Below are 15,161 nucleotides of genomic sequence, written 5' to 3' on the forward strand. Positions count from 1 at the left end.
TGTTGTCAATGTGCAATTGTATCCGCTGTATCATAGAACAAATTACTGCTTTTATCAGGACCTTAAAGGGACATGAAACCCATCATTTCAGATAGAGCATACATTTAAACAACTTTCCAATTTGCTTCTATGATCAATTTCTAGGATCATCTTAATTACTAATGGGATATTCACCTCCTGGTCAGCAGGAGGCGGCAAAGAGCACCACAGCAAAGCTGTTAAATATCACCTCCCCTCACTCCCAACCCAGTCATTCTCTTTGCCTTACGTTAGTGATACAATAAATAGTGAGGAGGGAAATTTCAGCTTTCTAGATTATCTGAAGCCAGATAGAAGAAAGGTGTTCTTACACCGGGGAGGAGGCCTCTTCTACCTGGGAGTAATAGTTCCTGTTCCGGTTTAGGAACAGGGTCTGAGATTTATTCCAATCTGTTTGGGGTTCCCAAGAAAGAGGGAACCTTCAGGTCAATTTTAGATCTCAAGAGTCTAAACAAATTTCTCAGAGTACCGTCCTTCTAGATGGAAGCTATTCGTTCCATTCTCCTTTGATCCTAGTGGGTCAATTTATGAGTTAGCCTCGGTCCAGTTTATCAGCTCCAGTCAGAACATAGCTTCAGTGGCTTACATCAATGATCTGAAGGGAACGAGGAGTTCCTTAGCGATGACAGAGGTATCCAAGATAATCCAGTGGGCGGAAGCCCACTCCTGTTGTCTGTCGACGTTCCACCTCCCAGGGGTGGACAACGGGGAGGCGGACTTCCTGAGCAGGCAGACCTCTCATCTGGGGGAATGGGCACTCCATCCGGAAGTGTTTTCCAGTCTGATTCTAATATGGGGTCAGCCGGAATTGAATCTCATGGCATCTCGACAGAATGCCAGGCTTCCGAGGTACGATTTTCGGTCCGGGGACCCTCAGGCGGTACTGATAGCCGTCCTGGCAGTACCTTGGACCTTCAGTCTTGCATACCTATTTCCTCCGTTTGCTCTTCTTCCTCAGATTGTTGTTTGAGTCAAGCAGGAGAGGGCCTTGGTGATCCTCATTGCACCGGCCGGGCCTTGCAGGATTTGGTATGCTGATCTGATGGACATGTCATCTCTTCCACCTGGGAGGCTTCAGTTGAGGAATGTCCTTCTAATCAAGGACCTTTTCCTTCACCCAAATTTACTTCTCTGAAGCTGACTGCTTAGAGATTGAAGGCTTGATTTTATCCAAGCGGGGCCTTTAAGAATAGGCCATAGAGATCTGATTCAGGCTCATAAGACCTGTAACTAGAAAGATTTACCATAAGATATGAAGTAAATATCTCTTGGTGTGAATCCAAGGGCGACTCATGCAGTAGAGTTAGGATTCCTAGGAGTTTTTTTTTTTTCCCAAGAGGATTTGGAGAAAGAATAATCGACAAGTTTTCCTAAAGGGTCAATTTTCTGTCTTGTCTATTTTGTTAATATGCCTGGCAGATGTTCCTGACGTACAATCTTTTGTCAGTCCTTGGTCAGAAACAAGCCTGTGTTCAAGCCAGTTACTCCTCCTTGGTGTCTTATTTCAGGGTTCTTCAAGGGGCTCTGTTTGAGCCTATGCATTCCTTAGATATTAAATTGTTATCTTGGAAAGTTTTATTTCTTGTTGCTATTTCTTCTGCTCGCAGAGTGTCAGAGCTCTCGGCATTGCAGTATGAGTTCCCTTACCTTATTTTTTATTCTGATAAGGTAGTTTTACCTACTAAATTAGGATTTCTTCCTAAAGTAGTTTCTGCTCGGAACATTAATCAGGAGATTGTTGTTCCTTATTTGTGTCCTAATTCTACTTCTCAGAAGGAACGACTTTTACACAATTTGGACGTGGTTCGTGCTTTAAAGTTTTTCCTGCAGGCGACTAAGGATTTTCGTCAGTCTTCTGCATTGTTTGTAGTTTTCTCAGGAAAACGTGAGGGACAGAAAGCTACGGCTACTTCTCTTTCTTTTTAGCTGAAGAGTATCATACGTTTTGCATATGAGACTGCTGGACAGCAGCCTCCCGGGAGAGTTACGGCTCATTCCACGAGGGCTGTTGCTTCGTCATGGGCATTCAAGAATGAAGATTCGGTGGAACAGATTTGCAAGGATGCAATTTTGTCCTCTCTTCACACTTCTACAAATTTGACACTTTTGTCTCGGCTGAGGCGGCTTTGGGGAAAGGTTCTTCAAGCAGTGGTGCCTTCCATTTAGGTTCCATGTCTTGTTCCTCCCGTATCATCTGTGTACTCTAGCTTGGGTACTCATTTCCATTAGTAATTAAGATGATCTGTGGACTCATCGTGTCATTAAAAAGAAAAGAACATTTTTGCTTACCTGATAAATGTATTTCTTTTTTGACACAATGAGTCCACGGCCCGCCCTGTTTTTGTGAGACAGGTTGTTGGTTTTTATAAACTTCAGACACCTCTGCACCTTGTTACTTCCTTTCTCTCCTTTACTTCGGTCGAATGACTGGGTTGGGAGTGAGGGGAGGGGATATTTAACAGCTTTGCTGTGGTGCTCTTTGCCGCCTCCTGCTGACCAGGAGGTGAATATCCCATTAGTAATTAAGATGATCCGTGGACTCATTGTGTCAAAAAAGAAATACATTTATCAAGTAAGCATAAATTTTCTTTTTTATTTGTGTTTTTGATAATAATAATAACAATAATAATTAATATTCATTCTTTATCAACTAACAAACCTGATAAAATAAATTAGATTGACCTGATTGGTCGCTGTATTATCTTGCTCAGTCGATGTGTGTAAATAATACCTCACACAGGGTGCCGTCATCTTGGAGCTCACATATCCTTACATAAGTGATGGACATTCTCAGGCTAGTGACAGTGCTGACTTTCCCCCCCCCCCCAGCTGTATTTTGCGCATCAGGTTAGTATACACAAGGCTGAGCAGGGCGACATTTTTGTAATATTTTTATACACAGGTTAAATGTAACATAACATAAAAAAATGCCCCAGGAATAATAAAGAGCAAAGCAGCCACTGCAACAAATCTAAAGCTCCCACTCTGTATCATGCGCGCTAACACAGCTGTCAAAAAGCCGTCAGTGTCACTGATCTTATGTCGCACTGTGCAACAATACTTCCAAAATGGCGGCGCCCAGTGTGAGGATGCAGAGCTTCACCAACTAGCACCAGTAAAGAGGTAAAGGGACATTAAATTTAAAAATGTTCTTTCTGGATTCAGATAGAGCTTTAATTTTTTAAACAACTTTCCAATTTACTTTGCTTCATTCTCTTGGTATCCTTTGTTGAAAGGCATATATAGATAGGCTCAGAAGCTGGGAGCTAGCTGCTGATTGGTGTCTGTACATATATGCCTCTTGTGATTGGATTAACAATGTGATCACCTAGTTCCCAGTAGTGCATTGTTTCTCCTTCAAGAAAGGATACAAAAGAGAATAGAAAAAAGTTACATTCATAATAGAAGTAAATTACAATTCTGTTTTATCTAAATCATGAAAGAAAATAGAGATCTGCTTTGAAGAGAGTAGTAACCATATATTTTAGTTATGCCCTGCAGCTTAAAGGGACAGTATACACTCATTTTCATATAACTGCATGTAATAGACACTACTATAAAGAATAAGATGCACAGATACTGATATAAAAATCCAGTATAAAACTGTTTAAAAACGTACTTAGAAGTTCTAAGTTTAGCTCTGTTGAAAAGGTAGTTGGAAAGCCCACTGCAAGTGGGAAATAAGACACTCCCCCCTCCCCCTTCTTTTGCATATGAAAAGACCCTTTACACAAAGAGGAGCAAGCTGGAGAAGGTAGCTGACGGTATTCTCATAAGACTTTGGGGCTTCGTTAGGAGTCTGAAAATCAGAGCAATGTTATTTAAAAATAAGCAAAACTATACATTTTTTTTTTTTTTTATGGGCTATATAAATAGATCATCTACAAAATATTGATGCAAAGAAAAAATGAGTGTATAATGTCCCTTTAACGATATGAAACCCTAAGTTTTCTCTCATGAATCAGATAGAGCAGGCAATTTTAATCAATTTTCCAATTTACTTATTTTAGCAAATGTTCTTCATTCTCTTGGTGTCCTTTATGAAGGAGCAGCAATGCACTACCTGAAACTAGCTGAACACATCTGGTGAGCCAATGACTAGATATGCCTTTCAACAAAGGATACTAAAGAAACAAAGCAAAATGATCTAATAGAAGTAAATCGGAAAGTTGCATAACACTGCATGCTCTCTCTGAATCATGAAAAGTAATTTTGACTTCACTGTCCCTTTAATGTCCCATTTCAAAAGAGAATAACTGTCACACTATTTTTCTAGGTAGCTGTTTGTTTTTTGGATGCCGGGGTGAATCAAAAGACTTCTACTTCCATGAAGAATGGGAAGATTTGGTGAAAAAAGGATTCCTGGAGCTGATTACGGCGTTCTCTCGAGATCAGGTCAGTGTAGCAGCACACGTGTATGGTTAAACTTGTGGTAGGGACGTCTGATCTGTGCTTTTCATGAGAGACATCCGCTTCTGCAGCAAACGGACATAGGATACATTAAAACTCTATGTTTATACAGCACAAATCCTACAATCTAATATTCGTCTTGGTATTAGGAAGCTGCGTCACAATTTAATTTATCATAAAATGTTTGAGTGTGGTAAAAAACAACAACTTTGCATTGTACTATCATTTATTTATTTTGCCAGCTTTTAGTGCGATTTATTGCAAATGGTTTTTTTGGGGGGTTTTTTCTCTGCTCCCAGAAAAGCTGGAGAGCATTCTGTAGAACTGACCCTGCAACCTGCTACACAGTGATGATTGCAACTTGATCAGTGCAGAGTCTCTTTTATATCTACATACATCATACATACCACACACTCATATATTTTATATATTTATATATATATAATCACAATCCTTTATAAAATTTTCACTTAAATGATTCATCTACAAAAACTCCCAGATACGTTTTTGTTTTTAAAAGTATTATGATCAACCCTTATGTGTTTAACCCCCTACAAACTCAGCTACAGAGCAGCAATGAACTACTGGGAGTTAGCTGAACACATCTGTTGAGCCAGTGACAAAAGGCATATGTGTGTAGCCACCAACCAGAAAGCTAGGTCCCAGTAGTAATGTATTGCTGCTACTGAGCCTACCTAGGTATGCTTTTCAACAAAGAATAACAGAACAAAGTAAATTTAATAATAGAAGTATATTGAAAAGTCTCTTAAAATCAAATACTCTGTCTGAACAAGGGACTTTTAATTTTGACTTTTAATGTCCCTTTAATTGCTGATATATAATATGCGCATAGAAAAATAGATTAAAAGCATTTGGTTTGCAAAATTTTCATTACTTTTTACCCCTTGATAACCCTCTGGTTAGCTTATCTCTTGTACTGTAGCTCATTAGCACTAAGTTCATGCACTGGCCTTGATTGATAGATGCTTGTGAGCTCGTGAGTGCCTCCATGTAAATGTGAGATAGTGTTGTGAAATTAACTGACCATCACCTCACCTATGTTTTCCACAGTTTCGCTAGTGGGCGTTACTATCATTATCATATATAAGAGCCCAGTACAAATCTCACACTTCAGACAAAAACTGAAAGCAATGTGAGAAAACAAAAATGACAACTATAACCCTTAAAGGGATATTAAACAGTATCAGATTATAATAAAAAATGCTTAATTATATGTAGTTAAATGTTGCATTATACTTTAATTATTTATTTTGTTCCCCTGTAAATTAACTCTGAATTTTTTTAGTTTTGTAAATTCCACTGAGTTTTTATAAAGTAATGGGTGTCGCCATGTTTGTACTTAAGTTACCCCTTATCTGTTTCCCCTGCTGAAGACAATTAGAAACAGATATAAATCAGGTGATAAAAGAGACTGTGCAAACAAGGCTGTGTGGAATATGTAAAAGAATTCCACACAGCCTTGTTTGCACAAACAGATAACTAGGTAAAACATTGCGGTGCCCATTACTTTATAGAAACTAAACCTTTACACTTATATTTTCAGTAGTTAAAACGGGCCTATGATTATCCAAAAAACTCTTCTAGCCCACTGGGCAAGTAACTTAAAAAAATACAAGCCTGCAAGAAAATGTAATCGCCTGTGCGTTTCTGCATGTAGTGTGCATGTTACATTAAAAAAAAGATACAGTAAAGCTTGTTATTGTAACCTCACAAAGTTGTATTCTTTATTTGTGTTTACATTCGTGAGATTGGTCCAATGATGCAATCATGAAACAGAGCAATAGTGCAATTTTATACTTTGAAGGATTGATACCTTAGGCACTACCAAAAACTGCTTTCAAAGCAAATATAACATTAAAAAAACAAGTAATTGAGCATCATTCATTGTATGAAACTCAAAAAAAGGACTACCTGATCTATGTTCATAAAACATTGTTGAAACTTAAAGGGACAGTCTAGTCAATATTAAACTTTTATGATTCAGATAAGGCATGCACTTTTAAACAGCTTTACAATTTACTTTTATCATCATATTTGCTTTGTTCTGTTGGTATTCTTTGTTGAAAGCCAAACTTAGGTAGGCTCATGTGCTTATTTCTAAGCCCTTGAAGACCGCCTCTAATCTTAGTGCATTTTGACAGTTTTTTACAGCTAGACAGCACTAGTTCATGTGTGCCATATAGGTAACATTGCACTCACTCCTCTGGAGATATTTATGAGTCAGCACTGATTGGCTAAAATGCACGTCTGTCAAACGAATAATAAAGGGATTATCTATCTTTTTAAACAATAACAATTCTGGAGTAGACTGTCCCTTTAAGTTAACATGTGCTCTGGGTAGTTAAACTCGCAATCAGAAAAACGCACCAAGTATTGACAGCTCAAGCTCTTTTGCTTTCTTCTGCATCATCTACCTTCTTCTTCTTTAACCCCTTGAGTGCTAACGACGGCTCTGAGCCGTTGCAGAGTTTCTCACTCAGGTGCTAACGACGACTCAGAGCCGTCGCTAGCACTCTCCCACCTTAAGGGAGATCTGGGGGCTCCCACCCGCTCCTACCCCGGCGATCGTGCCTGTTGAGTGACAGGCATCGCCGGGGCTTCCCGTTTTGCGTGGTGACGTCGCGTAATGACGTGATGACGTCACCGCGCAACTTTTTTTTAAAAAAAAGACAATGGACAATATAGGGAAAGGGGGCATGCTGCTTAGAAGCCTGTATCTTAGGCATCTAAGCAGCTACAGACCCCCAAGACCCACCGTTGGAAAGGTAATCGCCTAACCTTTCCAACGGTATAAGTCTTGGGGATCTGAAAAGAAAAGAAAAAAAAGTAAAAAATAAAACTATTTTAAAAAATGTAAAATTAAAAAACCCTCAAATGTGCTTAGCACCCAGGTGGGAAAGTGCTTAGCACTCAAATGTTTAAAGGGTTCACTGACATTGTTAATATAGCAGTCCTCTGTAGGTATAGCAGCTAAAAATTATGAACGGTGCAAGCTGTCAGGAGCCACTGGCCAACTCCCCAGCAAAAACTCAAATCCAAGAAACAGCAGCACCTTGCTTCAAGTTTATTTCAGAGACAAGTAACAAAATTGCAACGTTTCGGGGGACAACCCCTTAATCATGCATGTGTACATCACATCAATTAATTAACCCAAAAGTGCTCAATACTCTTGAGCACACCTGAGCATACTTCCACCTAGTGGTTAAATTTCATAATTACACATCATTTAAAAACAGATTTAGAATAACACATTTGGAGCAGCAACATAACTTTTACAATGTTATCATAATAAACTTTTTAACAATTAAATCAAAAAGAGATCAGGAATACATTTCACAATTTATCTATCTAGCACCAAAAATAAATCAGGATTTAATAAAAGATGGACAAGTCAATTTCCTTGTTAATTTGGGAATAAAGTGTCTAGCTTGAACATCCAAAAGGCTTCTTTTTGTTTTAGCCTCAATTCCCAATAACCCCCTCTCCTAGGTCTCTCAATGTGGTCAATAATTTAAAACCGCAGTTGGCTAATTGTATGGCCTGCCTCTAAAAAATGACCGACCACAGGGTATGTTAATACCTTACGGCGAATATTACTTTTATGTTCCACAATTCTATCTCAGACCATCCTGGTGGTCTCGCCAACATAGGTACGCCCACATGGGCATTTTATCATATAAATAGCGTATTTCAAATTATACCTCTTATATTAAATTTATCTCCTGTGAGGGGGTGGGAGAATTGGGATCCCTTAATCATAGAATTGCAGCTTGAACACTGCAAGCAAGGATAACATCCTTTATATACCTCAGTAATATATGTTTGTTTAGAAACAGATGAAGGGCCAATGTCTGCTCTGATAAGCCTATCACGGAGACTGCTGTTAAGTTTGTATGCAGGCATAAGCATGTCATTAAATTCTGTTATATTAGGATTGCATTTCCTTAGTACATGCCAATGTTTGCGTACAATTTTCTGTACCTCCATACTTTGTTTTGAGTACTGTGGCACAAAAATAAGTCTATCATTATTCTTTTTAGACTTGTCATTTTGTGTAAAGACTGTGTTCCTGGTGGTCATTAATATTTTCTCCATCTCTTCTTTTATGAAGTCCCTGGGGTATCCCCTATCCACAATTTTTTGGCCCATCTTAATTAGTCTTAGCCTAGCAGTTTCCTCATTAGTAACAATGCGTCTAACGCGCAAAAACTGACTTGACTGCTTCAAGTTATATGTTTATTGCAGAGACAAGTAGCAAAATAGCAACGTTTCGGGGGACAACCCCTTAATCATGCATGTGTATATCACATCCTGTCCCCCGAAACGTTGCAATTTTGTTACTTGTCTCTGCAATAAAGATATAACTTGAAGCAAGGTGCTGCTGTTTCTTGGATTTGATTATTAACCCCTTAGTGACCAGACCATTTTTCCATTTGTTGACCGTTTGGGACCAGGGCTATTTTTACATTTCTGCGGTGTTTGTGTTTAGCTGTAATTTTCCTCTTACTCATTTACTATACCCACACATATTATTTACAGTTTTTCCCGCCATTAAATGGACTTTCTAAAGATACCATTATTTTTATCATATCTTATAATTTACTATAAATTTTTTTTAAAAAATATGATGAAAAAAATGGAAAAAAACACACTTTTTCTAACTTTGACCCCTCAAATCTGTTACACATCTACAACCACCAAAAACCACCCATGCTAAATAGTTTCTAAATTTTGTCCTGAGTTTAGAAATACACAATGTTTACATATTCTTTGTTTTTTTTTGTAAGTTATAGGGCAATAAGTACAAGTAGCACTTTGCTATTTCCAAACCATTTTTTTTTTTTTCAAAATTAGCGATAGTTACATTGAAACACTGATATTTGTTAGGAATCCCTGAATATCCCTTGACATTTATATATTTTCTTTAGCGGACAACCCAAAGTATTGATCTAGGCCCATTTTGGTATATTTTATGCCACCATTTCACCGCCAAATGCGATCAAATTAAAAATATTGTTAACTTTTCCCCAAATTTTTTTTAAACTTTAGGTTTCTTACTGAAATTATTTACAAACAGCTTGTGCAATTGTGGCTCAAATGGTTGTAAATGCTTCTCTGGGATCCCCTTTGTTCAGAGATAGCAGACATATATAGCTTTGGCATTGCTTTTTGGTAATTAGAAGGCTGCTAAATGCCGCTGCGCACTTCACTTGTATTATGCCCAGTAGTGACAGGGTTAATTAGGTAGCTTGTAGGGAGCTTGAAGGGTTAATTTTAGCTTTAGTGTAAAGATCAGCCACCCACCTGACACATCCCACCCCCTGATCCCTCTCAAACAGCTCTCTTCCCTCCCCCACCCCACATTTGTCCCGCCATCTTAAGTACTGGCAGAAAGTCTGCCAGTACTGAAATAAAAGGCTTTTTAAAAAAAATAAAAAATACATATTCTGCTGTGTAGGCTACCCCCTTAGCCCCCATCCTCCCTGATCCCCCCAAAGAGCTCTGTAACCCTCCCCCCACTAACTATTTGCCACCATTTTGGGTACTGGCAGCTGTCTGCCAGTACCCACTGTTCAAACAAATGGGGTTTTTTTTCAAATAAAACCTACTTTTTCTGTAGTGTAGCTGCCCCCACCCCTCCATACCCTCCCCCCTCCCCCTCCCAGATCCGTTTTGGAAAAGTATTCCCCCCTTCTCTGCCACCCACTCCCAGAACTCTCTCCCACGGCTTCATTTTTTTTTAACTGACCAGATCTCGGGCACACGGAAGACGCCAAAGTTTTACACCTCCACAGGTAAGGCACCTCATTTACAAGGTCACGTGACCGGCTTAGGGAACCTGATAGGGCAGGATACTATCAGCACGCAGTGGGTCAGGAAGCCTCCCAAGTTTCAGAAATTAGTTGCCACAGAATAAGAAGCAGATCCACATGCAAGGTAGTTTCAAGTGAAATATTTTAATGGTTCATAGTTACGACAGCATACAGGGTTGCATAAGTTCACAATGCATACATCTTATGCTTTTTATGCTTTAAGGCACTTCGTCACATCGCTAATATCCAAAACACACTAGTATTGTGCTCCCAACAAAAATAGTGTGTCTGCCGTGTCACATCGCTAATATCAGGAACACACTAGTATTGTGCTCCCCAAAAAATAGTGCATCTGCGGTGACATTGCTAAGCTAAATTTATCCGTCCTGCTTAAAAAAAAATAAAAAAAATGCGAGATCGCCATTTAGGCCAGTAATTTAAACATTTGACTTGCCATAAAGGAAATTTGGTTGCGGTTGGCAACCAGACAGGTCTATTCATATGCACTGTTTAAACTACTAATAATAGTAAAAACACACAAGTCAGTGTTCACTTAAATAGTATCACACATTTAAAGAGAAAGAAATATAAAATTTGAAATGTGCATGGGACGCATTTTTGCAATATATTTCCATTAGCAAAAATACTTCTCGTAAACGTTATTACTGTTTTTCAGCAGCATACGTACATATGCTTTGTGGGTCGTGCCCCAGTATTCAATTACCAGAGCTGCTTAGAAAGTCAGCAGTGGCTCGTGTGACACAAATTAAGTCTTCACAGCACCATACACACCACCAGCAGCTCTCTGAGCTTGAATAATGGTGCATGCGCCGCTGCAAAACTACAATTTACTAGAAGCAATTTTACCAATGGAAGTACACTGCTAAAATACTTCTACCCAAAGGGACACTCTACACCAGAATTTTTATTGTTTAAAAAGATAGATAATCCCTTTATTACCCTTTCCATAGTTTTGCATAACCAACACAGTTATATAAATGCACTTTTTACCTCTGTGATTACCTTGTATCTAAGCCTCTGCAAACTGCCCCCTTATTTCAGTTCTTTTGACAGACATCCATTTTAGCCAATCAGAGCTGGCTCACCTGAACTCCACGTGCATGAGCACAGTGTTATCTATATGACACACATGAACTAGCACCCTCTAGTGGAAAAAACTGTCAAAATGCCCTGAGAGAAGAGGGCTTCAAGGGCATAGAAATTAGCTTATGCACCTCCTATGTTTAGCTTTCAACTAAGAATACCAAAAGAACAAAGCAAAATTGGTGATAAAAGTAAATTGGAAAATTGTTTAAAATTACATTCTCTATCTGAATCAAGAAAGTTTTTATTTTGGACTAGACTGTCCCTTTAAAATTGAAAAGTACCAATGCACGGTTCAATTTTGACCTTTCTATCCCTTTAATGCCATCTAGTGGCCGTATACAATTTACACTTCTTTGCTCGCAGTTCAGTTATTCAGTACAGGCAATGTAATGCTGCCATCTCATAGTCAAAAATTAAAAGCATTCAAGTTAAAAAAAAGAAATTTGAAAAAAGGTTACATACACCAAATCTGCTATAAGGAGAGACATAGTTACAAAATAACTCAAAAATATAGGGGAAATATAATATATATATATAATTATATATATAAAGAAGTCCTGACTGACTCATCAACGCCCAGTTTAAACCGTTTAACCTAGGAACTTGAAATTTGGAAGGTACGTTGTTTTTATGACATAGGCACCCACTAAGGAAGGATTTTTGCAAATTACATCCCTAAGGGGGTGAATTTTTTATGAGTATTTAGATTCTCCTTTAAAAATAAAGAAACACGTGTTTTACCATTTCCCGAAAATCCACTTAAGGGGGGTGATTTATGAGGATACCTATATTGCAAATGCTGAATATGTTAGAAAAGTAAAAATTATAATTTAAAATCGTCATTATGAAGTAAGTTTACATGCCAAATTTATTGCTCCTAACGTCAGTTAGTAGTAGTTAGTATTAAAGCAATTGTAAACAGAATAATAATAATATATTTTTGATGTGCCGGATGAACGCCCCACCCACAACTTAGCTGATTGGTGCCCATGTATAAGAAACACTGAGAATGAATGAAAAATCACAAAAGTTCATGTCAGCGAGCGTGCAACCCGAACAGGCACACACGTGAGGGCACACGTCATTGCAAGTGGTCGTGTTTTTCACTATTTTTTACAAATCACAAAATCCACGCGAGCAAAGCCGCGGGCAACATCTAGTGTTATATAAAATACAATCAGGGAACCAAAATGTGAAAGTGGAACCCGTCTCTTAAAGCAACAGAGACTAATCAAAATCACGTTTCAGTCCTTTTGGTTGCAAAGTTCCTAATGTATAAATCGAATACACTTCATATTTTTTAAGGATAGTTTCTCTATTACCACCTCTTCCTGGTCTTTTGACCAATTCTATGGCCAGGAACCGCAGTTGACTGATAATATGTCCAAACTTTACAAAATAACATCCCTCCATATCCCCCCTTCTAATATTGGTGGTCTCTCCTATATATACTAAAGAACAAGGACATTTAATTATACAACTCAAGTCACATGTTAAAGGGACATAGAACCCCAAATATTTATTTAATGATTCAGATAGAACATACAATTTTTTTTTTAATTTTTTTTTAAAAAAAACTTTATTTATATTGAGATGACGTGTTATAAACATACACACCGTTTCCAATATACAATGTACATAAACACACAATAACTATGCTGGTGAGCTGAATCTTTGAGGCATACGCCAAACACTAACTAGCTTGGTTCATGACCTGTTTTTGATATGAGTCTAATTTTGTCAGTCTTTAATTTGGTGCATAGAATGTCTCTCTTTGCCTTCTTCTTGTCTCGGGTTTTCTTTGTCATCTCTTTTCCATTTTACTTTAGTCCCCCTCCCCTTCCCTCTCCCGGGGCTCTCCCTTATTCAAGAAGTAGCTAACCGTTCAATACATTTCCTGCTAAGCAAGTGCTCATCTTCTATCAAACACAGTGTAAGAACATATCATAACAACATATCACAAGGAGATTAAACTTACGTGCGATAACTCCCATCCCTAAATACCTCCTCTTCTTCCAACCTCCCAGGGTGCCAACCCCTGTGTCCAGAAACATCTCCCTCTACGTCTCTAGGAACCCAATCTATTCGTATCTCATTTCCTTTTCAGGCCTGTATTCCTTTTCTCTCTAGAGCTGGCTCTCACTTTTTCATGAAGCGTGATGTTCTTCCCTGCATATCCCTCAAAGTGTCTGCCTGTTCATTTGTTTATGGATGTTATACTTCAATTGTTTTTAAAGTTGGTGGTTCGCTTTTTAGACAGTTTTAAAATACCATATTTCTGGCCTGGAGGATCACGTTATATATCAGCAATTTGCTCTAGCAGGGATATTCCCAGAATAGGACAGAAACACTATCATCTGGGGGGAACAACCAAATGGAGGGGGCGCTAAAGGTGCATGGATAAATCAGTGCAAAAATAAATCACTATGCATGGAAAATACAGAGTAATTCATACATCACAAGAACCAAAATATATAAAACCTTGAAATCTTTGAATAAAGGATAACACAGAGACCAAAGTCTTTCTTAGAAATGTGTGACCGGATGACCGGAGAAGAAGGGATATACAATGTTCTTGTGTGGGCTGCCTCCTCCTCACCGACTGGTCCGGGTATAGCTGAAAAAATGCAAGAAAACAGAGGGGAGCCTCATGTGTGGTATAATCAGATGGTATGATACAGAACAAACAGAATGGAGCCAAATGAGTACTCACATACTCTTGAAGCACACCTATGTGCTGGTAGAGACAACTGCAATTTCAGATAGGTGTGACAGCTCACCCTCCAGGCAATACTGTGTAGCTGGTGAGAGATTAGAAAACACAAAAAGAAAGCACTACATGTGCAGACCATTAAAGGTATAACCGGCAATATCTCTTAGATGATGCAAATTGGTACTCACATACTCCTGTAGCACACTTATGTGCTGGTAGAGGCAGGCTGTAAATTTGAGGCAGGTGTAACAGCTCACCCTAGGTGTAGATTCTTAGTTGTGCAGGAGTATAGGTCCCAGTGAACATTCAGCAAAGGCAAAAGGTAGGAAGAGAAATCCACTCAGAGTGCATTTGGAATAAAATATAGCTATTTATTAAAAAACAGAATTAAAAAACAACAACACAGCAGTTGTTGTGATAAGTGGATAAAAGGGTTAACAATGACACCCCACAAATGCAATGCGTTTCTCGGTTTAAAACCGTTTCATCAGGCATAAAAACTTTTTATAAAGTTAAAAGGATTTTTATGATTATACCACACATGAGGCGCCCCTCTGTTTTCTTGCATTTTATCATCTGGGGGGAGCATTCTAGGTCTATGCTAAGTGTGGCGTTCAGCCAGTGTGTCAACATGCCCCAGAATTTGTACAACCTTGGGCATCTCCAAATCATATGTGGTAAATTGGCTTCCGCTCTATGACATTTCGGACAGCATCCTGATGCCTGGGGGACCCATTTTCTATACCTCAGTGGTGTAGTATATGCTCTTTCAAGTAGCCTAGTGTGGGATTCTCTTGTATTAGCAGCTAGGGTAGCTGCTCTTGTCTTTTGGATGCTTTGTTGGATTATCTCAGTTGAGATTACCGTCCCTAGTTCCTCTGTCTATTTTTCACTGATATGAGTCAATGTGTCTCTGTCCGTGTCAGCCACAAGTGCCCCATATATCGGAGAAATAGCAGTCGTGCCCTGAGCAGACAATGTTAGCAGTTTGTTGACAGTATGTTTAGGTTCTGTGAGTTCTATCTTATGTAACAAGCTATTAATATAGTGTTTTGCCT

At 38.6% G+C, this 15,161-nt stretch overlaps 1 protein-coding gene across 1 annotated transcript in view; it reads left to right on the plus strand.

Moving 5' to 3' along the window:
- The window catches only part of NDOR1 (NADPH dependent diflavin oxidoreductase 1), a 127,171-nt gene that overhangs the window by 84,691 nt on the left and 27,319 nt on the right, over positions 1–15,161 (plus strand). Inside the window, exon 13 of the mRNA XM_053696225.1 lies at positions 4,316–4,434. Within this exon, the coding sequence (XP_053552200.1) occupies positions 4,316–4,434 (119 nt within the window). The remainder of the gene's footprint in view (positions 1–4,315; positions 4,435–15,161) is intronic.

Source organism: Bombina bombina, chromosome 12 (assembly GCF_027579735.1).
Source record: "Bombina bombina isolate aBomBom1 chromosome 12, aBomBom1.pri, whole genome shotgun sequence".
In the NCBI taxonomy this organism is placed as follows: Eukaryota; Metazoa; Chordata; class Amphibia; order Anura; family Bombinatoridae; genus Bombina; species Bombina bombina.